We start from the raw sequence: 23714 nt of genomic DNA, 5'->3' as shown, positions 1-23714 counted from the left end.
AGGGTTTTTAGACATTCTTTCTTCTAAAATACTGCCCTTCTCAGAGAAGCCCCTTTTCAGGGCCAGTCTGCATTCCTTTAAGCCATGATCAAACTAAACTCATTTATCATGTGTTTTTCAGAAAGCATGTGAAGACTAGAGTGAAGTTAAGCTCATAGGCTTCACCCTTTTTTCCAGATCCACTTCACATCTAGGTCACAGCTCCTGAATTTCATTTTGTTTCAGGCTTGAACAAACACAAAAACTTGATGCTTTGGTTTAGCCAAAGCCACTGAATTGCTGTGACAGTCCGACAAATTACAAGTCGTTTTGAGTCAAAATCATAAGTTGCCCCAGATCTCCCACTTTGCATTCGTGCTCAAGGTGTTTCCACTTACCGAAAATGTTGCAACTCCTCATCCTCACACTGTCTGCTTTCAGACTGTTCTCCAATGCAGGATATCCCACCACCACTAGGTGGTGGATTATTGCAGGTTCGACTCCTTGACTTCCTTTCTCCTGAGCAAGGACTCCAAGAGGACCAGCAACTCCACCTTCCATCAATGACTCCTGTGTAATGTTAGAGTGAGACTTTACATTATAGGAATATGTAGGAAATTCTATTGTCCTCTTAGTAGCTGCTGGTATCTTAAAAACAGGAAAGAACAGTCAAAGCTAATGATGATTCCAAACCATTAGCTTGGAGCTGAATCTAAGATCTCACTATCATGGACCGTAGACTTTTCTTGCTTGTATTGCTTTTACACTGGTGTAATTCTGTGGAGTCATTGCTGATTTATACCAGAATGAGTAAATAGAAATGTAGCGCCATACTACAGCTGGACAAAAAAAATGAATGTATTCCTGTTTCACAGGATGTGAAATGGACCCATTTTTCATTTTTGTTAATTTACTCCAAAAATGTTATTGAACTCTGCATAGCAAAAACAATAACTGTGAAACTCAGTTTGTCAGGGGAAGACCAGCATAATATTAGTCACTGGTGCTCTTTGAATCCAAACTTTTATTCAAGTTTAGATTAGTTCAAATAAACCCATGCAATCCAATACTGATCTCTATGCTCTTCTACCCTCCCTGCACACATACTCCTCTCACAGATCTGATCCCTCGTTGCATCACCACTAGAACAGTCGTTCCCTTTTCTCTACTCATCAGTGGCATTTCACGTATCGCAGGACACAAGTAATGTAGAAGCCTAGGCTATTGGCAAATTTGAAAAAAAAGCAGTTTGCTCTAGTGGACTGAGTACTATACTTTGAGTCATGAGTTCTAATCCTGACTTTGTACGTAACCTTGGGCAAGTCAACTTTCAAGCTAGATGCCTAAAGTAAGGCACTTAAATAATCAGAGGGGCACATGACACAAACTCTAATTTTTTCAATAGTACTTATGGGTGCTGGATACCTCTGAAAACTGGGCAATAGTTTAGGTGCTTAAAAGTGCACTTAAGTGTCTAAGTTTGATTACCTTCCCCAGACCTGAAGAAGAGCTCTGTGAAGCTCAAAAGCTTGTCTCTCTCACCAACAGAAGTTAGTCCCATAAAAGCTATCACCTCACCTACCTTGTGTCTCTCATATTCTCGGACAGACACTGCTACAACAACATGGTAATCAATGTGTTTAGGTACCCAAGTTTGAAAATTCTGGCCTTGATCTTTTTGCATCTCAGTTTTTCTATTTGTAAAATGGGGATAACAGAATCAGAGAAGCAAGAGATGGAAAAAATCTATTAATCCATCTAGTCCATTTGCTTGCCAATGCAGGACTGCTCTCACTGTTACTAGTATTGTCAACAATACTTAAAGAAAATACTTGGAAAATGTAAAGTGCTGTATACAAATACTAAGCAGAGACACATAGTCTAACAGAGAGGAATACTCCCCATACTCATTTAACCTCTGTCCCCTGGCAACCTGACGCCCTCAAAAATCCACTTGACTTTTACAGGTTGCTGGTGCCCAATATCAACTGCACATTCAACCTGCACAATAGCACTGATCGTATCACTGCAAGCAGAAAAGTATGCTTTAAACTTTTGAAATCTCAAAACAAATGCGTACTTACCTGGTTGATCTTGTACAAGAGTTCCGAGTTCACAAGCTGCTCCAAACGTATAAGGTTTGCAGAAACAGAGGCACTGAGTTCCTACTATGGCAGGTTCGCCACCATTTTGACATGGCCGACATTTGCAGGGATCATTCTCACTCAGATACTCTTCAATGGCTAGTTTCAGGTAATGCCTTTTAACTGAGGCACAGGACACTTCCTTTACCAGCTCGTACAATGGTGTTAGCTAAATGCAATAAACAGATATGTCTTAAATTTAAAAACTACATATTTTAAGGGTGTCACAGTTTAATAACACATTGGTCACGTAAGATATTTGGAGATGTATATTGTGTGGACAATTTTGCAAAGGGGGAAAACTCTTCATCTGTCGTTAGTAGGAAAGATCAAGTAAGGCTTCATCTACACTCAAAACCAACTTTGTGCGACATTTGTTAAAGTCACTTGCAGCTCAGCAGTATTCAACACAGTTCAGCCATGGCTTTGTGGATTGGGGCTAAATAATGCCATGACATGTTCAAAAACTATGCACTAGCGAAGTCTCTATGTGAGCTTCCCTGGTCCAAGAAGTTGTATATTTTAAACAATTATAAGGTCAGTTTCATTCTATAACGATTAAGAAGATAAAAAATAATACTTTTTGCTGCTATAGCCCTTCCACAAAATCCCACACTTCCAGAGCTTACATTAAATCCCAAACTCATTGACAGAACTGATCCTTTTCATTTGACACTGTGCTCCAATATTTGGGCCCTGAGATCTAAGCAGATGGACCCCTGTGCTTATGCAAAGCAGTAGTGAAATTATTGGGGCTCTGCACAGGGGCAGTATCTACTTGTACAAAAATGCTCTATAGTGTACAAAATTCAATGCAGGATCAGAGCCTTGATTTTGTAAAAGTGCCAGTCATTACTGTCCATTTCTCAAACAGTCTGCTTTGCCTGTGCACATTTTTCTTATTTTAATTTTTCAAAAACAATCTGGATACAAAACTATTGCCATTTACAACTGGTGTTGATTAACCCCTATAGCTTAATCATGTCCCCACTTCAGATAAACCCACCTCTCAGGGCTGTTTTAGGAAAATAGTATCAAGTCTTACCTTTTGTTTAATTAGTCTGGGATAGTATTTCACTGATCGAGCCCAGAAGGAATATCTTTCACTATTTCCAGCAGGATTATTCAAATCTAGATAAGCAAGGCCAGCAACAGCCGCTGGATTTCCTCCCTCTACATAGGGATCACCTCTAATCTGATTCTGACTGACTCCTATACATTCAGGGGTGAGAAATACAGAAGACCAGCATTGGTATGTTTTCATGTAGCAATAGAAATAATGCAAATACCTGTGCGAGCAATTAAAGGGCACATCAGTAGAGAATTTAAGTAATATAGCACAAGTATCCTAGAATGGTAATTGCGGGCCAAATCCTGAAATGGTGTTTCCCAACCGTGGGAGGACCTGACTAGGGCAGAAGTGCAGATAGGGAAAGCAGCATGGCTCTGGAATCATTCCAACTTCTTACAGCAGAAATGCTGTTTTGAGTAAAGAAGGTGCGCATCTTTTAGAAACCCACCTTTATCCCCTACTTCTGCAGTGGCTCTTAATGCAAAAAGCCACTGGAGCAGCTCAGGAAGCAGCTCACCAGCCCAAGCTTTGTGTGTCTGTCTTGTAACACACAGCTCAGCTCTGCAAGTGTGTGTCTATTGCCCCATAGAACCACCCATGGATGCTCCTCACCCTGAGCTGCAGGTGGTCTCCTGGTGAGGAAAGGGGCACATAACAAGTGAAAAACAAAAATGAATACAAATAGAAAGCAGACAAGAGTGAATTAGAGGAGTAGGATGGAGAACTGGAGAGGGGAGAAGGGACAGAAAAAAAGTAGATGTATAGACCTGGATCCACCAAGGGACTTAGCCATTGCAGTGCTAAAGATCACACCTAACTTTTAGGCACCTAGAAAATCACAGGAACAACATTGCAATTCACAAAGCCTGAGTTAGGTGCCCTGAACAATGCATGAGGAGAGACAGGCACCTAAGAATGCAATCCACAATGCCAGCATGCTAGGCAGGGAGCCTCCTAAGCCAGCCAATGGGAGATGCTGATAAGAGGGATGTGTGCTAAGCCCTGCCCCTGTCACGGAAGTAGGCATCTAAGTCCAGGCTGCAGGGAGGCACCTATCTCTGCTAGCAGTTCATGAACGGGACCCCCTCTCCTGGAGTCAGGTGACTTAGACGCCTAAGTCATTGTTTGTGAGAAACACTCCACACACAATGAGAGGAGGTGGAAGTGGTGCTGATGGTGCCCACTTTATAACTTTTAGCCCAATGGCAAGTGCTTTAACCACTGGGCTAAAAATTATAAGGTTAGCACCCCATTACCATTCCTCTTACTCCCCACCAGATTTTGAGTGGGACCCACTCTGGCGGGCAGCCTCGGAGCACGCCTACCAGATTGGATCCCACGGTGAGATAGGCACTTCTCCGCCTACCTTCCCCCACTTTGTGAATCACTCTGGGGCAACAGGTAGATGTCCAGATGCCTAGTGTAAGGCAATAGTGCACCCAGAGGCACCTATGGAACTGTTACAGTAGAAATTTAGTGCCAAGTGAGTTAAGCACCTACAGAACTAGGTGGCAGCCAAACAGAAGGTTTGTTGATCACACTGGTGCATACACCTGGGACTTAGTCTTCTAAGTACTTTTGTGGATCTGGGCCATGGCAACTGTGAATGAGTATGGCTCAAGGGATGTGGAAAAGAGGCTCTCCACAAATCTACCACAAGGTGGGCTCTAATCAAGTCAGGCTGGGAACAGCTGTCATAAAATCATAGATATGTAGGGCTGGAAGGGACCTTGAGAAAACATCTAGTCCAGCCCCCTGCACTGAAGCAAGACCATCGCAACAGGTGTTTGTCCAACCTGCTCTTAAACACTTCCAATGACAAGGCTTCCACATCCTCCCTTGGAAACCTATTCCAGAGCTTAACTGCCCTTATAGTTAGAATTTTTTCCTAATATCTAACCTAAATCTCCCTTGCTGGAGATAAAGCCAATTACTTCTTGTCCTAGCTTCAGTCCTCTTTATAACAGCCCTTAACATATTTGAAGACTGTTATCAGGTGCCCCCCCTCCCCATCTTCTTTTCTCAAGACTAAATAAGCCTGGGGTTTTTTAACCTGTCCTCACAGGTCAGGTTTTCTAAACCTTTATCATTTTTGTTGCTTTCCTCTGGTCTCTCTCCAATTTGTCCACATCTTTCCTAAAGTATGGCACCCAAAACTGGACAGAGTTCTCCAGATGAGGACTCATCAGTGCCAAGTAGAGAGGGTAAATTACCCCCCATGTCTTACATACAAAACTCCTGTTAATACACCCCAGAATGATATTAGCCTTTTTCACAACTGCATCACATTGTTGGCTCATTTTCAATTTGTGATCCACTAGAACCCCCAAATCCTTTTCAGCTACTGCCTAGCCAATTATTCCCCATTTTGTATTTGTGCATTTGATTTTTCCTTCCAAGTGTAGTAGCTGGCACTTGGCTTTATTGAATTTCATCTTGTTGATTTTAGACCAATTCTCTAATTTGTCAAGATCATGTTGAATTCTCATCCTGTCCTTCAAAGTGCTTGTGAACCTTCTTAGTTTGCTGTCATCCACAAATTTTATAAGCATACTCTCCATTCTGTTACAAGACATTAATGAAAATATTAACTAGTACAGGATCCATGACTACCTCTGCGGGATCCCAGTAGATAAGTCTCCCCAGTTTGACATGAACCATTGACATCTCCACTTTGAGTATGGTCTTTCAACCAGTTTTGCACCCATCTTATAGTAATGTAATCTAGACCATATGTGAACGTCCTGTGGGACTGTGTCAAAAGCCTTACTAAAATCAAGGTATATCACATCTACTGCTTCTCCCCTATCCAATAGGTCAGTAACCGTGTCAAAGAAGGAAATTGGGTTGGGGGTATGATTTGTTCTTGACAAATCCATGGTGGCTATTACCCTATTATCCTGTCCTGAGAGATGCTGAGCACTTGCCATTCCTACTGGAGCTCAGCACCTGCCAGGATTGGCCTAGTGACCAAACGGATGAAAGGGACTGCTTTGCATTTGTTTTTTCTGCTCATTCCACCAGCTTACACAATATTTTGACAATTGTGATACCTTTTCCAAGCTCCTCAAATGTTAACCCACTTATATCTGAAATCTCAATTATGTCACCAGACATGCATCATTTACAATGAAAACTCAGTCCCTCTTATCTGAAACCTGTTTATGCAAATATATTCCCTGTAATTCCATTCAGATAGTCAGGGTTCTACTATATCCAAAAAGCCCTTCTGTTTTATTGATCTCCCCCATGTAACCAGTTCTGACATATCCCGCAGTGCAAGAAATCTCTGTGCCGTGGAATCATTTACCTGAAGAGGATTTTAACAGCTCATCCAGTTTTGAGCAGGTAGTCTTTTTCTTTTTTACGATGAGTAAGTTCCAACCTGATGATGTACATTTGTACATGTCTGTAATACTCAAACCTGGAAAGAAATAGATCCAGTCACCTTCACAGTAGGCTGAAAATTAATTTCTGCTTTTGGATTCATGTGTGAGGCTCCCATTGACTGAGGGCCCACTTTAGGAATAGAACAACTGCAACATTTTCTTGAAGGAGACAACTACAAAGCAGATCCCATGCTAAGGGTTACCAGTAACCAGTAGTTATCCCTAAGGATACTGGCAGAGAGCTGAATGATGTATTTGCCTGATATATTATTTCCTTTTTTCTGATTTATCCTTTTTCTCACCCCACCCCTGCCCTTCCAGCAATGGCTGTGTCTTTGAGTATCACCATATGTGCAGTTTTACCCTTTGCTTTGTTTTTATTTTGTTCTGCCTTTGCTAGAGACGGACTTTAATCACACCTCATATCCAAACACCTCTGAACTTTGGGGCTGTTCAAAAGCCAAACCAGGATTGGGATCCAAATTTTTCAAATGGCCCTTTACATATATAATGTGTGGAACCAAATGTATAATAGGCTGAACCCCAAATCCAAATCTCCCTGAACTTTGAATGTTCAACACCCAGATCGGGATCTAAAGATAGCAGCTTGAGCCCACCTCTAGTTTATTATCGATAAGGAGAGTCTCTGGCGACTGACTGGTGAGAAAGCAGTCTCTTTATTTTTGTTTTATTTGCTAGCTGGGAGGATCTAGAGAGGAGTTTCTTCACTTGTTCATTCTCTTGGTTCATTGTAACAAATGCAGTACTCTACCTTCTGCTTTGATTTTTTCAGTATCCATATAAAAGAGAACTTTGTAATGTCCTCCCAGAGATCCAGAGTGCAGGAAGTGAGTACCAAAATGTTCAATTAATCTTCGGTATGCACTATATTCATAGACAGCAGGAAGGTTGGCAAGCTCTTTCCAGAATGGCTCCGTAAGAGTTAGAAATTCTGGGTTGTTATTAATGAATTGAGCAACTTCCACATCATTCTCAACAACCATGAAGTGGTTACTCTAAGAGGATGAAAATAAATCAGTCATACAGCTATTTAAAAATGGAATGGCTTCTGCCAATCAGCTCATCAGGATCCTGTACTTGCTAATGGATAATAGTTTCTACAAGTGTTCAGTATGTTACCCGTGCATTCTGATTCACTCCTGTCCTCAGGACTTATCATTTATGTATGGCTCTTGTGATAAGGTGGTCTGTTTCTTTAAGAGACTGGATTTTTGTTTTGTTTTGTTTTTCCCTTTGAAGTTCTGTAGTGGGGTTTCCTGTTTTGTGTGATAGGACCGTCTGAATGAATGTGATATGAATAGTGTGGGAGGTAGACAAAATCACTTTTTTCCCCCCTTTTTAATGACTGCAGAATTCTTTCTTCACTCTCCACCTCCCAAAAAAGCTTCAAAGGGACAAATAGGCAAATGCATATTCCTATGTAAAAGTTAATGGTGGTTGCCAGGCATTAGGTGCCTGGCAGAGCCTGATTAATGAGCCCGGCTGAAGACAAAGGTACTGCAGTTCAGCAAAAGGGAAACTGAGGCACCAGAAAATTCTCTTTTCTTTGTATCCTGACTGGTCTGGAGCACCCTTTTCTTTATAACTCCCCCACTCACTCTTGTCTTTGTGATAGCTTCTCAGACACATTCCCACAATAAATATGGTCTTCTTAGCTTTTCTTCCAGTTAAAAAATAAGCATTATTTTGAACTTATTTACTGTAAGTCTCAACATATGTAATCAGTGTACACATTTTAGTGTACTAACAACAGAAGGGTAGTTTCTGTCAGCTTGGTGGAAATCATATTATGAGCTAAAAACATATTAGCCTTCAGCGTCTGAGTTTATTTAGCCCAAGATACTAATATTACCACATAAACGGGAAGCACTCAAGTTATTGAATTAATACTTGTTTTTAGTTAACTCCAAATTATAGGCACATAGGAAACAAAGGTACTTTATAAAGGAGTAGGTAAAGTTCTCACTAGAGTTCAATTCTGAAATACATTTTTTCTTGTGGGTAGGCAAAACAAATTTTAACCCCTCATTGTAGAATTTTTTTTTTTAAATTGCCTCTAAACGCTGAGTAATGTAATAAAAAAGGCAAAGAGAAAACAACATTTAAATGAACTGTTCAGAAGAAAATTATCAGCATAGAGAATATTATTCAGTTATTAACCAATCTTTCTTTCCTTATAGCAAAAGCAGCCAATAAATCAAATGAATAGATAATAAGCAATTACAATGGCAACAAATAAACTAACATAACCCAGACCAGTGACCTTTTTGTATAGATCTTTGAGGAATTATGTTGGTTTTGTCTAAGTTGCACCAAAAGTACCAGGATAAAACAAAAAAATGGTCATGGAGATGTTCAAATTATAAAACAGCATTGAAGGAAGGAAGACTTTAATCATTCATGGGAAATTCTAAGCCAAAAAGACCGTTTATACATACCTTTTTGCTGCTTTTCTCCTGTGTATTTTGTGAATAGTAATGGCCACTGTTTGATCGTACATTGTGCACTGTGTGTTTCATATAAGACCAGCTACTGTTGTAAAACTCATAGCTAAAATCATTCTGAATTTTCACCTAGAAAAAAGGAAAATGCAGTCCTTTATGAATGGCTGTTAGAAGCACATGCACTTCCTGGCACAGAGAGACTAGGAAGATTTCTTTGGGTTGAATACATTCTAGATGGTGTATGAATACAGGATAAAGCAAATATCTTTATACAAACATGGCAGTAGTATGGCGGTGGATTTAAGGACTGACCCTGTTCCCACTGATGTCAATGGGAGCAGGATCAAGCCCATTAAGGATATGACAGTGAACAAAGCATTCCTCTAAAAGGGATGTAATATATCTCTGCAAATGTCCTAAGAAGCATATGCATGCTATACTTCTAAAGAATGAGCAGGTGCATTAGCTGCTCATGCTCAGAGAAAACCAAGTGAGGACAGACCCCTGCGCTCTGTAAAGATCTGGCCCTGAGAGATGAAGACTATGTCTACCACACTTTGGCCCTCATCTTGCAAACATTTATGCACATGCTTAACTTTAAGCCATTATTTGGTTATAATCTTCTCTCTGAAGCCCTCAGTGAGTTGAACACATTCCATGGGCACGCAATGCTTCTATTGAAATAAAGGGCGCACAGGATCAAGACTTTGATCTAAGCAATAACATTCAGGGGTCTGTTCCTTTCTTCTAGTGATAAATCCTCCACTTTACATCTATTAAAACTACTAAACATATATACAATTTTCTGGGAAGAGATAAACTTAACTCTAAGTAGATGCATGAGCTAGATTCTCACCTGTTGTAACTTGGCATAACTCCATAGACTGACAGAGCTATGCCGAATTTCACCAGCTGAGGATCTGGCACGTGGTCTCCAACACTGCTTTTTTGCTGTTGGCAATCCTGTTCCTTAAATGCATGGGCTGTTCAGGAGACAGTTACCCATGCACTAACTGTCATGGGTTGTGCATGACAGTTAGTGCATGGGTTGTCAGCTCAATGGTGTTGGCTGCTCCTCTCTCTGGATTTAATCTTGTGAGAGGTGCTGAGTATTGACTTCCCCAGGGCCAGATTTCCAATTAGGTACAGTAGGCACGTGCCTAGGGGTGCCAGCATTCTAGGGACACCTTACCTCTCTAAAACTGTGTGCAACATGAAGGTCAGCTATAGGCAGGGGGGGCACTGAAGATGCTGTGCCTAGGGGCACATAAGGCGAAAATCCAGCCCTGGATTTCCCCTTGGAGGCTGGCCAGGTGAAGGAGCCACCATCTAACTGAACCAGTGAACCAGACAGCTGGGGCTGGCTGAGTGCATGTCTGCCGCAAGGAACTCTTTCCAGGAAGCTTGCCACCCTCATGAAACCTTTCATGTTTCTCATTATTCTCCCAGGTCTAAATATGACTCTAAAAACAAGGCTATAGTAAAGCAAACATACTTGGAATGTGTAGGCAAGAAGGCTTTCACTCAGTCGGTAGTATTCTCTCTGATCACCACTAAACACCTTTCTGCACTGTCCACCAAAACTTTTAGTATGAATCACTCTCCCCCTAGTCTCACCAGAAATGGCATCAAAGCTGCAAGAGAGAAAATACAAAAGATAGCTTAAGGTAGCAGAGTCACTGAGAAGAATGCATGGTTGACAGGATGTTAAAACTACAAAAAGCTGTTGTAATTGAATAGCGTTACATCTGCATATAACAATCAAAAATAGACTTAGGGCCTGTGTAGTCAGCAAATTAGTGCACAGCAAGCCGGAGAGGTGCACTAGCTGCCTATGCGGACACTGCTACCGTGCGCTAAAAGTTCCATAGTGAGCACTGATGTACTAATGTTTGAAATGGGAGTATGCCAAAGTGTACAATGGAATTTTTAGTGCACTGCAGCAGGGTCCACATGGTGAGTTAGCGTGTGGCAAGCTAATGCCCTGTTGATTTACACCCTGGCTTGCCATGTGCTAACTCACCATGTAGACAAGCCATTACATAAGAAAATAGGACACTATATTATAGACTCCTAGGTGGGCATAAAAGTGCTGCACATACATACTACAGTAGGGAAAGTAAAATGCTATTCTTAATTGTGTCAGCAATGAGTACATATTTCACACCTGCTAACTCCAATACAGTTGTATCTATGGCAACTACTTATGTTTAGCTATATCGGCAAAATGCCCAATCCATTACAAACTTCACTCCTCTTTATTACATCTGAGCTAAGATCATTCTCAAGGCGATAGGGCTACATTAAACAAGTTAAAGATAATCATTTTGTTATACTAATACTTCTGTATATGTAGCTGAGGTCATTAAAGAGTATAGAGCCACAATGCTATTGCATAGCAGTATTTCTTTAGAAAAAAGCAACTGCTATTGCTATGCCTTTAGAAACCTGACTATAACCTATCCTGGTTATAGACAACTAGTTTGTAACATTTCATTTCAAATTAAAAAGATGTGTTTAAGTTGCAGAAGTGCAACTGTTTCAAATCATTGTTCAAAATCAAAAGGCCAGATTCATAGTTATACTCTGGCTGCTTTAAGATGCTTCTGTGAAGCAAGACAGCTATAAACCCAGTTAAAACAGGTTCCTAGCTGCTTTGTATTGGTGGAGCCAGAGCACAGCAGCCAAATCATAGCAGTGAATCTTGTCCAAAAATTATACCTATATTGAGATCTTAGGCCTGATTCTCCACCACCATGCACCTTGTTTAATCATCACACTTATACAAAGTCATTGTAAAATGCTACCATTTTGATTTGGGTGCATTTTATATACGCAGTACACAGATGTCAATGACTATTCAAAGTGTAAGTCAGGGAAGAACTAGGCTCTTTTAGAATAAAATTTCAGCTCATAGGGCCAAATTCTGCAATCATCTCTCTGTTTGCAACTCCCTTTGAAGTCAATGGAAGTTATATGTGTGTATCTGAGGAGAAAATTTCACACCCATAATGAAAACATATGGCAAAGCTATGAAGTCCTTCAATCATCTGTTTAATCTATCTAAATTGGCAGACTAGAGCGAGAAAGAGGTTGTAATGTGTTATACACTGTGCATGTGTATTGCTGCCTTCTGTTAGGTGGAATGCCTGCTCATAAACAATAGTTATAGATTATGGTACACTTTCATGAATGCCCTCTAGAGAGACTGTAAGCGCTAATTCTACTCTAGCTAAAGGAGACTTTTCTTTAGTGCGGCTGTTTGTCCAGCACCTAGCACAATGGGGTCCTGGTCCATGACTGTGACTCCTAGGCACTATGGTTAACACAAATAATAAAATAGTAAAAATAATAGTCTTGAGATCGGGAGCTGATCCCTCTGTTGCATGTGAGCAGGTTAACTGGAGGCCAAGATGTTTGTCTCTATCTAGTCACAGATTTGTTGTAAAATGCTACAAAAATACAACTAGCACAGATATTGCTGTAACACATAAGATGAGATCTGCAGAGAAGCTTACCCAGCTCCTGTAAGTTCTGAATTAGGAGGCATTTTATTAATGTCACAAGCTGGTCTGCTCTCTTCACACCGATCCTCATCAGCACCGTCTTCCTCACAATCCTGGTCTCCATTGCACACCAGAGATTTGCTAATGCATTGACCTAAAACCAAAACAAAAAAAATCTCAGGGAAAGGGGGAAACATGTTTGTCCATCTGGATACACAGCAGCTAAAATTAAAGCATGTTAATTAGCCAATTTAATCACACAGTCTCATTTTGTGCAGTTCTAATTAAAAACAAGCTTTAAGAAAAATTATGGAAACTCAAGAAAAAACTTGGACTCAGGGGCCTGCCTCTGTGACCAATATATCACTGGAAGACCAGGGTTCAAATCCTGTTTTTGGCAATAGTCAAAAAGCAACACTATGTCTCTAAAAAATGACACTTGAATTGAACAGAGGGCATTTCAGAGCATGTTTTAAACATATAGCTAGGTTTGCTGGAGCGTATACACTAGAATGCAACCTTTAATTACGTGCTCATATATTGGGCCTGATTCTTCTCTGGTTTAGACCAGTTTTACTTCATTGTAACTCCACTGATGGCAGCTGAGTTACACCTGCTTTACACTGGTGTAAGAGAGGGGAGAATTGGGATCATCATTTCCACACAACCCCTAACTCATTCAGTGTGCTGATTGGCCAGTTGGCAGTGGTTGTGAACTATGCAATTATAACACAGAAAATCCATCATTCCAATTATTCTGGTGTAACAGAGCAAAACTGGGCCCTCGGTGTGCAGGCTGAACAGTGGGCATACAGGAGTGCTGGTGTCATAATAGTATGTGATCATGTAAAATAATATAGTGGGGCAGGGGAGATGCATGGGGGTGGGGTGGCGGGTGAAGGGTCACATGCCCCTCCCCAATTGCCTGGGGTGGGGCAAGGACCCAGCAGCACCCAGGGGTCAGAGCTTGAGGGTGGAATGTGAGGAGTTCTGTGCTAGGAATGACTTCCCTCCTTGGTGCAGGGAGTTTGTTTATAAACAGAGGCAGGGTGCTTAAGATAACAAAAGGCTTGTCATTAAATTAAATTAAGGATCATTAGATGAGCCTGAAAGCATTCCCAGGCACTCCAGTTAAAAGACAGGAAACAAAGGGTAGGAATAAATAGCCCGTTTTCAGAATGGAGAGAAGTAAATAGAGGTGTCCCTAGGGGTCTGTACTGGTCTGGGATCAGTGCTGTTTAACATATTCATAAATGATCTGCAAAAGGGGGTAAACAGTGAGGTGCCAAAGTTTGCAGATGATACAAAATTACTCAAGATAGTTAAGTCAAAAACAGACTGCAAAGAGTTACAAAGGGATCTCACAAAATTGGTTGACTTGGCAATAGGGTTGCCAACTTTCTAATCGCACAAAACCGAAAACTCTAGCCCCCCGCCTTCCCCGAGGCCCTGCCCTCCACTCACTACATTCCCCCCTCCCTCAGCGGCTCTCTCTCCCCCACCCTCACTCACTTTCACTGGGCTGGGACAGGGGATTGGGGTGCAGGAGGGGGTGAGGGCTCTAACTGGGAGTGTGGGTTCTGGGATGGGGCCAGAAATGAGGGGTTCAGGGTGAGGGAAGGGACTCCGGGCTGGGGCAGGGGTTGGGGTGCAGTGGGGGTGAGGGCTCCGTCTGGGGGTGCAGGCTCTGGAGTGGGGCTGGAGATGAGGGTTTGGGGTGCAGGAGGGGGCTTCAGGTTACCTCCGGCAGCTCCCGGTCAGCGGCGCAGTGGGGGGGGGGAGGGGCTAAGGCAGGCTCTGCAGGCTGCTCTTGCCCACAGGCACCATCTCCGCAGCTCCCATTGGCCGCAGTTCCCGGCCAGTGGGAGTGCGGAGCCAGTGCTCGGGGCAGTGCACAGAGCCCTGTGCCCCCTTCTCCCCCACATCCCCCCCCAGGAACCAGACCTGCTGGCCGCTTCCAGGGTGCAGCACGGAGCCAGGACATGTAGGGAGTAGCCTGCCTTAGCTCTGCAGCACCGCTGACCGGACTTTTAACAGCCCGGTTGGTAGTGCTGACCGGAGCCGCCAGGGTCCCTTTTCAACCAGGTGTTCCAGTTGAAAACCGGACACCTGGTCACCCTATTTGGCAAGAAAATGGCAGATGAAATTCAATGTTAAATGCAAAGTAATGCACATGGCAAAATATAAACCCAACTATACATACAAAATGATGGTGCCTAAATTAGCTGTTACCCATCAAGAAAGAGATCTTGGACTCATTTTCAGTACTCTGGAAGCACTATATTTCCAGAGTACTGCAAATGTATAAGAAACCTTCTCACTGTGCCTGTATCGTCCTGAACTCATTCTCCAGCTTCAGAAGACTTAACAATTATCTTCCGTCATCAGTGGGACAGATGCAACTGAATAATGCAGCTGTCCTTAATGTGCAGGTTATGGGGGTGGCCATTTGCCCCCCCCTTTAGATGGTGCCCCCTTTTGTGTCCCTCCAACGTGTCAGTGGGGTAAGGCATATATGCACAGAGGGACCACAGCAAGGCTATATAGTGGGTTAATAAGGCTGTGTCTGATCTTTGGCCTGTGAATTTCTTTCCTGTAAACACTGGAGCTTTCATCCTTTGATTTTATTTAACCTATGATACTGTGATTGTCTGATAAACAGGAAGCACCTTTACATAATCATCTTCATAACTTTAAGTATCAGAAAGTGATGAAAAATAAACTAAAATAAAGTACCTGAAAAGCACCTGAACCTATCACCACAGCCCTCCTCTGTTGGGCATCCTCTCGTAGGAACACATTGTCGTGTTTCAAAGGCACTCCCAACACATGGATTTCCCCCATACTGGCCATAAACTGCTATTGTCCGTCTGCGAATCTGAATGCAAATCAATAGAAACCTTTAGAAAGTGTAAACCTAAAGCAGAAATATTAGACTACTTTCATGACAGCACAACAAATCCTTTGCTGTAATTAATTGAAACGTTTATTTACGTTTCCTGAAAACAAAGACACTACTCCTCATGTTACTACAAACTAACAACATATCAATAAAAATGGTTTTACAGAAAGGACTCTACTCTTTTTAGCCCTAGTAGACTAATCAACCCAATTGCTCTGTTCTAAAACCTAGGTGCCAACTGCAACTAGTATGAGCCAGTTGAAAATACTGTCAAGTATCAGAGGGGTAGCCGTGTTAGTCTGAATCTGTAAAAAGCAACAGAGGGTCCTGTGGCACCTTTCAGACTAACAGAAGTATTGGAGCATAAGCTTTCGTGGGTGAATGCCCACTTCATCAGATGCAATACTGTACTCTTTTTGCATTTTATGAACATTTTTAATGGTGTTAGTCACTCTTGGAACTGACCTGCCAGAACTAAAATAAAACAGCCATCGATCCCAAGAGGAAGCAGGTAGTGCAAAGGAATGTGACAAAAACTAAAGATAGACAAACTGGGGGGTTTTTTGCATCTCAAAACAAATTCAGGTTCATGTCAAGTCTTGAGAGAAAGTGCACACTGACCCTTTTTTAATCTGAACCCATCCAGCCACCTATCCCTAATTAATGACTTATCAAAGGAAGCAATAAGGAATCTAAAAATCAAAAATATCTCTCATCTGAGTGAAAGTGCCAATATAGAAAACTTTCAGCTTGTTTCTACTGATTCCTGTTAGGAATGGAATGGAATGGAATGGAGCAGTTGGGTCATCCAATAAAAACTAATAGAAATCAATAGATATCAGCTGAAGAATTATAACAGAGTTTACTGGAATTTCCACTAGGACATTTTTTGTAACTATCACCAAAACGAAAACTGCTGAGTCAGTTATGCTTATGATTATTATCCTCCTTCCTAACATCAATGTCCTTTCCTTCTGCACTGTCAGCTCTTAGAATATCGCATCCTTGCAGACACAAATCATATCCTTTAGGCTTTTGATCCTCTTACAGATATAATGCTACCATAATTATTATAAAAATGCATGTTAAGGAAAGCAAAAGGAAAAAAGCATTAATAGCATTATACCTGAGTTTTAGTGCAGCCATCACATTCAGACCAAGGGCCATAAGGATTCCAGTGGCAATTGACCAGAGAGGAAGGACTGCCTCAATATTATTTTTTGCATTATTAAAAAAACAGAAACAAATTATAAGGAATTGCAATGTCTCCATTCATAAGTATTAGAGCCAAGTTTTCAGACACAGCTAAATGAATGTTGATTAAAAATATGGGGCCTGATTGGGCTCCTACTGAAACCAATGGGATTCACTCATCCTGCCACAGAAGAATAAAACTGACTCCCAATCCTTCTGTCTAACCACTAGACAGACAGGAGAAACTATCCCTGAGGAGGCACAAGCTCAGTCCTGAATGCTCGCATAGACCATCTCAAAACTATACACTGGGATCCAGATTGTGTCAGCAGCACACAGCCCTGTGTCACGGGGATCGTGGGGAGGCCAGATTGCAGTGGGAGCTCCCTGTGGAATTCACAGGCTCAGCCAGAATTCCCAGGAAGTGCACAATTCCCCTGGAGCTTGCCAGCTCTTTCAGTGTGTTCAGAAGGGAGGGAGGCAGTGGCCTCTCACCGCACTTCCCCCCTGCCACTGGAGTGGTTGGTGGCACTGACAGTGCTGATGGGGAAAGTGGCTCCACTCTCACGGGGCACAAGCTGAGACATTCCTTTAACCCTCTCCCCATGTTGTGGACCAGCCACCTCTATGTAAGCACTTATATATACGTATATTAAACAATTCATAGTCATTCTTTAGCATACACAATTCCAAATAAATACTCACCTGGAAAAAACTGGAAAGAAACCTGTAACTTCTACCAGAAGGAAAAACTCAAATACCTGAACAAGAAGGAGGGAAAACATTAGTTAATTTTCAGTTTGTTTTGCTTTTTCTTTTGCATGCGTTTTGCCAACTTTGGGACCTGGTCGGCAGCCCTTACTCAGCCAAACTCCAATGCAAATAAATAATAATGGCACTGCTAATAATGATGTGAAATCTGAACACTCATCAGATTAGCCACCCAAACCACTTTTTCTTGTTTGTCTACTTTATTGCAGTTTTATCCCATTACATTTCTCAGCCAAGGATCTTCCTTTTTAAATTAATATTTCATCTTATTCATTTCACTGGTAGAAATTAGCTAAGTGATTGTCTTACCTTCATGTTAGGAGAAACACTCAGATATCCAGCAACTACCAGGGAAGAAATGTGCCTCCTTTGGGACTAGGAGGCAAGTCAGCAGCAGGAGGAGTCTGTCTGTCTCTTCTGGAGTCTCTCTGCCTTGCTGTTTTGCTTCTCTTTCACAGAAAGACTGAGCAATACAGAGGAATTTTAATCTTAACCCATTTAATCACCTCCTGGGACACAAGCAGCCTGTTCTTGTAGCTGCTCAATATCTTAAAGACAGAATAATATACATATAAATCAAGGCTTGGCTATGCTAACTAGGGCTGGCATGAAACTATGGGAAGGACTCACTGAAAGAAAACTTAGTTTCTCTCCCTTTTTTCTATGGTGCAATGTCTTTCACTGTTCAGAGACCACAAGCCAGTTCTAACCTCGTGTTACACAAATTCAGAGTCACTTCACTCTCTTCAGTGGATGGAGTTACTCTGGTTTACACCTGTATGACTGAGTTTAGATTCTGGCCACAAATCCTTAGTACACACGTCTGCAGTGGTGATGTGCAGTAGCAAGCCTAATCTCCACACATCAGTTTCTATCGTGAAAAATCAGGTCAGGGGCCAAGTATTCAAGGTCTGGATGCAAGTTTTGTTCTCAATCTTGCAATTGCCCCTGTAGCCCCACAGAGCTTCATTGGGGGGAGGGATAGCTCAGTGGTTTGAGCATTGGCCTGCTAAACCCAGTGTTGTGAGTTCAATCCTTGAGGGAGCCATTTGGGGATTTAGTGTGGGATTGGTCCTGCTTTGAGCAGGGGGTTGGATTAGATGATCTCCTGAGGTCCCTTCCAACCCTGATATTCTATGATTTCAATGGAGCTCCATACAGAGGTCTGTCTGTGTGGAGGCAGTTACAGGATTGGGACCTTTGTCTATGGGATACTCTCACTTTCTCAGAATTCTACTCCTTCCCCTACATGCCCTCTCACTTTCTCCCTAAGTTCTTCTCTTCCATGGTGCTCTCTCCCTTCTTCAAGAATTGCCCCCCAATCCAGAAACACCATTAAGATGTTGCAGCTGGAGAAATTTCCATTAATTTGCACCAAAAGTAGAGAAAGTCCTTATGATGGGGTGAAGGTATTCTTCCTCCCAGGAAATTCTTTGGATGATACACACCATTCTGTACAATCTAGTGTAATCCAAAGGTAAAACAATTGCTCTTCAGAAGTATTACTCTGAAGCAGCAGGAGGGTAATGAACATTCTACAGAGGAGTGGGAGTCCTTGAAGAAGTGGGCGGTAGCCCACGAAAGCTTATGCTCAAATAAATTTGTTAGTCTCTAAGGGTATGTCTACACTACGAGAGTAGTTCGATTTTAGTTAAATCGAATATGTGGAATCGATATTACAAAGTCGAACGTGTGTGTCCACACTAAGGACAGTAATTCGACTTTGTCAGTCCACACTAACGGGGCAAGCGTCGACATTGGAAGCGGTGCACTGTGGGCAGCTATCCCACAGTTCCCGCAGTCCCCGCTGCCCATTGGAATTCTGGGTCGAGCCGCCATTGCCTTCTGGGTAAAAAAATGTGTCGAGGGTGCTTTTGGGTAACTGTCGTCATCCAACCGTCACTCCCGCCCTCCCTCCCTGAAAGCGCCGGCGGGAAATCAGTTCGCGCACTTTTCTGGTCAGTGACAGCGCGGACGCCACAGCACTGCGAGCATGGATCCCGCTGTGACCATCGCTGCAGTTGTGGCCGTTGTCAACGCATCGCAGCTCATCATCGACCTTTCACTGAGGCAGATAGAGAGAAATCAGGCGAGGAGGCTACGGCACCGGGGTCAGGACCTGAACTCCGAGAGTAGCACACGCCTGTCTGAAACCACGACACCCAGTGCCGAGGACATCACGGTGGCAATGGGTCTTGTGGATACTGTGGAACGGCGATTCTGGGCCCGTGAAACAAGCACGGACTGGTGGGACCGCATAGTGCTTCAGGTCTGGGATGAATCCCAGTGGCTGCGAAACTTTCGCATGCGGAAGGGGACTTTCCTCGAACTTTGTGAGTTGCTGTCCCCTGCCCTGAAGCGCAAGGACACCCGGATGCGAGCAGCCCTGACTGTCCAGAAGCGAGTGGCCATAGCCCTCTGGAAGCTCGCAACGCCGGACAGCTACCGGTCAGTCGCGAACCAGTTTGGCGTGGGCAAGTCTACCGTGGGGGTTGTTGTCATGCAAGTAGCCAAGGCAATCGTGAAGGTACTGCTGTCAAAGGTAGTGACCCTGGGAAACGCGCAGGCCATCATAGATGGCTTCGCCGCGATGGGATTCCCAAACTGCGGTGGGGCTATAGATGGGACTCACATCCCTATCCTGGGACCGGACCACCAGGCCAGCCAGTACATCAACCGAAAGGGCTACTTTTCAATGGTGCTGCAAGCACTGGTGGACCATAAGGGACGTTTTACTAACATCAACGTCGGATGGCCGGGCAAGGTTCATGACGCTCGCGTGTTCAGGAACTCTGGTCTGTTTAGAAGGCTGCAGGAAGGTATTTACTTCCCGGACCACAAAATAACTCTCGGGGATGTGGAGATGCCTACAGTGATCCTCGGGGACCCAGCATACCCGCTAATGCCCTGGCTCATGAAGCCCTATACTGGCGCCCTGGACACAGAAAAAGAACTGTTCAACTACCGGCTCAGCAAGTGCAGAATGGTGGTGGAGTGTGCTTTTGGCCGTCTCAAGGGGAGATGGAGAAGCTTACTGACTCGCTGTGATCTCAGCGAAACCAATATCCCCATTGTTATTGCAGCTTGCTGTGTGCTCCACAATCTCTGTGAGAGCAAGGGGGAGACCTTTATGGTGGGGTGGGAGGTTGAGGCAAATCGCCTGGCTGCTGATTACTCCCAGCCAGACAGCCGGGAGATTAGAAGAGCCCAGCGGGACTCACTGTGCATCCGGGAGGCTTTGAAAGACAGTTTCCAGACTGAGCAGGGTCACCAGTGAATTTTAAGTTTGTGGACTCAGAACCTGAACTTGCCACCGTTTCTTTACCCAGTTACCGTTGACTATCCTCTCCAGTTACATACCCCCTTCACCCCCTTCCCAAAAAATAAAATCTGTTCTGTTTTGTTAATGAACACCGTTGTCTTTATTACTGTTTTCGCGGGAATGTTTTAAACCTGGGACGCAGACTGTGGCGGGGTGCGGGTTTACTGTTGTGATGCAAATGATGCTTCTAAACTCCAGGAATGACGGGTTCCGCAGTGGTGGACTGGTTGTTTCAACAGAGCCTGCCAGCCCTCCTGGGAGGGACAGCGTGTATGTGTCGGCTATGTGACTGTCTGGCAGGGGGAGGAGGGTTACAGCTCCCCTGCTGCGGGGCTCTGTGATGCATTAGATCTGTAACTGCCCTCCCCCGCCACAAAGTCACAGAGCAACCCCCCCCCCCCCCCCACAGAACATGAAAACCACCTCCCAGATTGAACAGGGTCACTAGTCACTGCACTGGGTATGTGTCCTGATCCTGGACCTGACCCCGCCTCTGTACCCTGGTAAAGGTGACTGTCCTGTCCAATTACCATGCCCCTTCCCCTCGTTCAGACAGACTCTCCTCCAAAATAAAATCATGGAAACAGTAATTAACAGAAACGAATATTTTATTATGAACCAGACATGAAACGTGGGGGTTGAAACTTGCACGGGGGCTTCTGTGAGGTGTGTAGGAAAGGACTTTTAAAATTTTGGGGAATGAGAGCCTTCTAGTGCTAGAGCAGTCTGCAGGGGTTGACTGAAAGTTTTAACGGCCCTTGCCGCCCCTCCTTCTTTGTACTTTGGGTGAGGGGGGTGTGGGACTTGGTGGCGGGGGAGGGCGGTTAGAGATAGACTGCAGCGGGGCTCTGTCCTCCTGCCTCCGGTCTTGCAGAACATCCACAAGGCGCCGGAGCGTGTCCGTTTGCTCCCTCAGAAGTCCAAGCAGCTTTTCAGTAGCCTGCTGGTCCTCCTGACGCCACCTCTCCTCCCGTTCCATGACTGCTCAGTGCATTTGGGACAAGTTCTCCCTCCACTGTGTCTGCTGGGCTGCCTGGGCTAGGGAACAGCTCATTAGTTCTGAGAACATGTCCTCCCGCGTCTTCTTCTTCCTCCTCCTAATCTGCGCTAGCCTCTGGGACTGTGCTGACAGGCTGGGTTGGGAGACAGTCGCAGATGTGTCTGTGTGAATGGGAAAAATGGAGTGAATTCCTGAGACAGATAAATGAAGTTGTGTACAAAGAACCTAGTCTTTCTCTGTGAACAAGACCATGCACTGCACCTCTCACATGCGCACTCAGGACAAGGTCGAATTTTCGGCCATCGCCTTCAGTGCCTGGGGTCCTGCAGTGGTCTTGCAGTTATCTGAGAAGCGTGGCAGGACACCTGAACTTCTGTAGCGTGCAATCATGGTAAGCCGTAGACTTCTGGCTGCTGAAAACTGTACTAGTAGCACTGGCCTCCTTTCACATTGAAAGCAATGCCAGTCTCTGCTGCCAGCAATCAGGACAGCATGAACTATGCCCCTGTCCCACCCCCTCGCGGCTGTTCCAGGGAAAGATCCCTGTATGCTGCCCCTCTCCCTCCACCGCGTGGCTGTAAAGCAGTCCCAATACTAACATTCCCCTCCCTAATTCAAAGCAGGGCGTAATGAGCGACATCACCCTGCTGAGGATCTCGGAGTCCCAGAGGGAAAGGATGTTTCGAGAAAGCCTTCAGAAACCAGGGCCGTTTGCCGCTATGCTCTGCAGGGCGATGATACCAGAGTATCTGATGGTGTCGTGGCGCGGTAACGTGTCCTACCACGGAGGGCCCACTAAGATCGCCCTACCCAGGAACCTGATGAACAGGCTGGAAATTTACCTTCATGAGACCTACGAGGAGTTCTCCTATGAGGATTTCGCCTCCATCCCCGGCCATATTGACCGGATTTTCGCGTAGGTGCACTGGGACTAAAGAGTGGAGCGTCTTGGGCAGCATAATCATGACTTACCGGACATTGTAAAAAAAATTTTAAATACTTGGGACTAAATTGTGAAGAGCCTAAGGCAGACAAATCATGAAAAACCCTTTGTTACTATTGTAAATATTCCAGTTTTTTTGCAGATAATTGTTTACATGTTTAAGCACTTTAATAAACAGCCATTGTTAATATTATAAATATTCCAGTTCTTGTAAAAATAAATGGTTAGATATTTAAAGCACTCACTGCTTGATCCTTCCCCTGATTCTGTCTCCGGGGTAAGGGATGGGGACGGTTGGTAGGGGATCTCGGTAAGGGTGATGAAGAGCTCCTGGCTGTCGGGGAAATCAGCGGTGCCAGCGCTGTCGACTGCCTCGTCCTCCTCATCTCCTTCTTCATCTTCCCCGTCCGCTAACATGTCCGACGAGGAACCTGCCGCGGACAATATCCCATCCTCAGAGTCCACGGTCAGTGGTGGGGTAGTGGTGGCGGCCGCACCTAGGATGGAATGCAGTGCCTCGTAGAAACGGGATGTGTGGGGATGGGATCCGGAGCGTCCGTTTGCCTCTTTGGTTTTTTGGTAGCCTTGTCTCAGCTCCTTGATTTTCACGCAGCACTGCGTTGCATCCCGGCTGTATCCTCTCTCTGCCATGGCTTTAGAGATCTTCTCGTAGATCTTTGCATTCCGTCTTTTGGAGCGCAGCTCTGAAAGCACGGACTCATCGCCCCACACAGCGATGAGATCCAAGACTTCCCGATCAGTCCATGCTGGGGCCCTCCTTCTATTAGATTGCACGGCCATCTCTGCTGGAGAGCTCTGCATCGTTGCCAGTGCTGCTGAGCTCGCCACGCTGTCCAAACAGGGAATGAGATTCAAACTGCTCAGACAGGAAAAGGAATTCAAATTTTCCCGGGGCTTTTCCTGTGTGGCTGATCAGAGCATCCGAGCTCGGACTGCTGTCCAGAGCGTCAACAGAGTGGTGCACTGTGGGATAGCTCCCGGAGCTATTACCGTCGATTTCCATCCA

At 44.1% G+C, this 23714-nt stretch overlaps 1 protein-coding gene across 1 annotated transcript in view; it reads right to left on the bottom strand.

The window, feature by feature from the left end:
• C7 (complement C7) overlaps positions 1 to 17737 on the bottom strand; it is a 33812-nt gene extending 16075 nt beyond the window's left edge. Inside the window, exons 1-12 of the mRNA XM_065406652.1 lie at positions 17732 to 17737; positions 17357 to 17412; positions 16584 to 16659; positions 15292 to 15433; positions 12568 to 12709; positions 10545 to 10683; positions 9044 to 9178; positions 7357 to 7600; positions 6506 to 6619; positions 3169 to 3335; positions 2064 to 2292; positions 378 to 549 (exon numbers count right to left, since the gene is read on the bottom strand). Of these exons, the coding sequence (XP_065262724.1) occupies positions 378 to 549; positions 2064 to 2292; positions 3169 to 3335; positions 6506 to 6619; positions 7357 to 7600; positions 9044 to 9178; positions 10545 to 10683; positions 12568 to 12709; positions 15292 to 15433; positions 16584 to 16659; positions 17357 to 17412; positions 17732 to 17737 (1622 nt within the window). The remainder of the gene's footprint in view (positions 1 to 377; positions 550 to 2063; positions 2293 to 3168; positions 3336 to 6505; positions 6620 to 7356; positions 7601 to 9043; positions 9179 to 10544; positions 10684 to 12567; positions 12710 to 15291; positions 15434 to 16583; positions 16660 to 17356; positions 17413 to 17731) is intronic.
• Positions 17738 to 23714: the final 5977 nt, after the last annotated feature.

This window comes from Emys orbicularis, chromosome 6, assembly GCF_028017835.1.
Source record: "Emys orbicularis isolate rEmyOrb1 chromosome 6, rEmyOrb1.hap1, whole genome shotgun sequence".
NCBI classification, from domain to species: Eukaryota; Metazoa; Chordata; order Testudines; family Emydidae; genus Emys; species Emys orbicularis.
The sequence above is the reverse complement of the archived record's forward strand: the minus strand, read 5'-3'. Positions and strand labels throughout refer to the sequence as shown.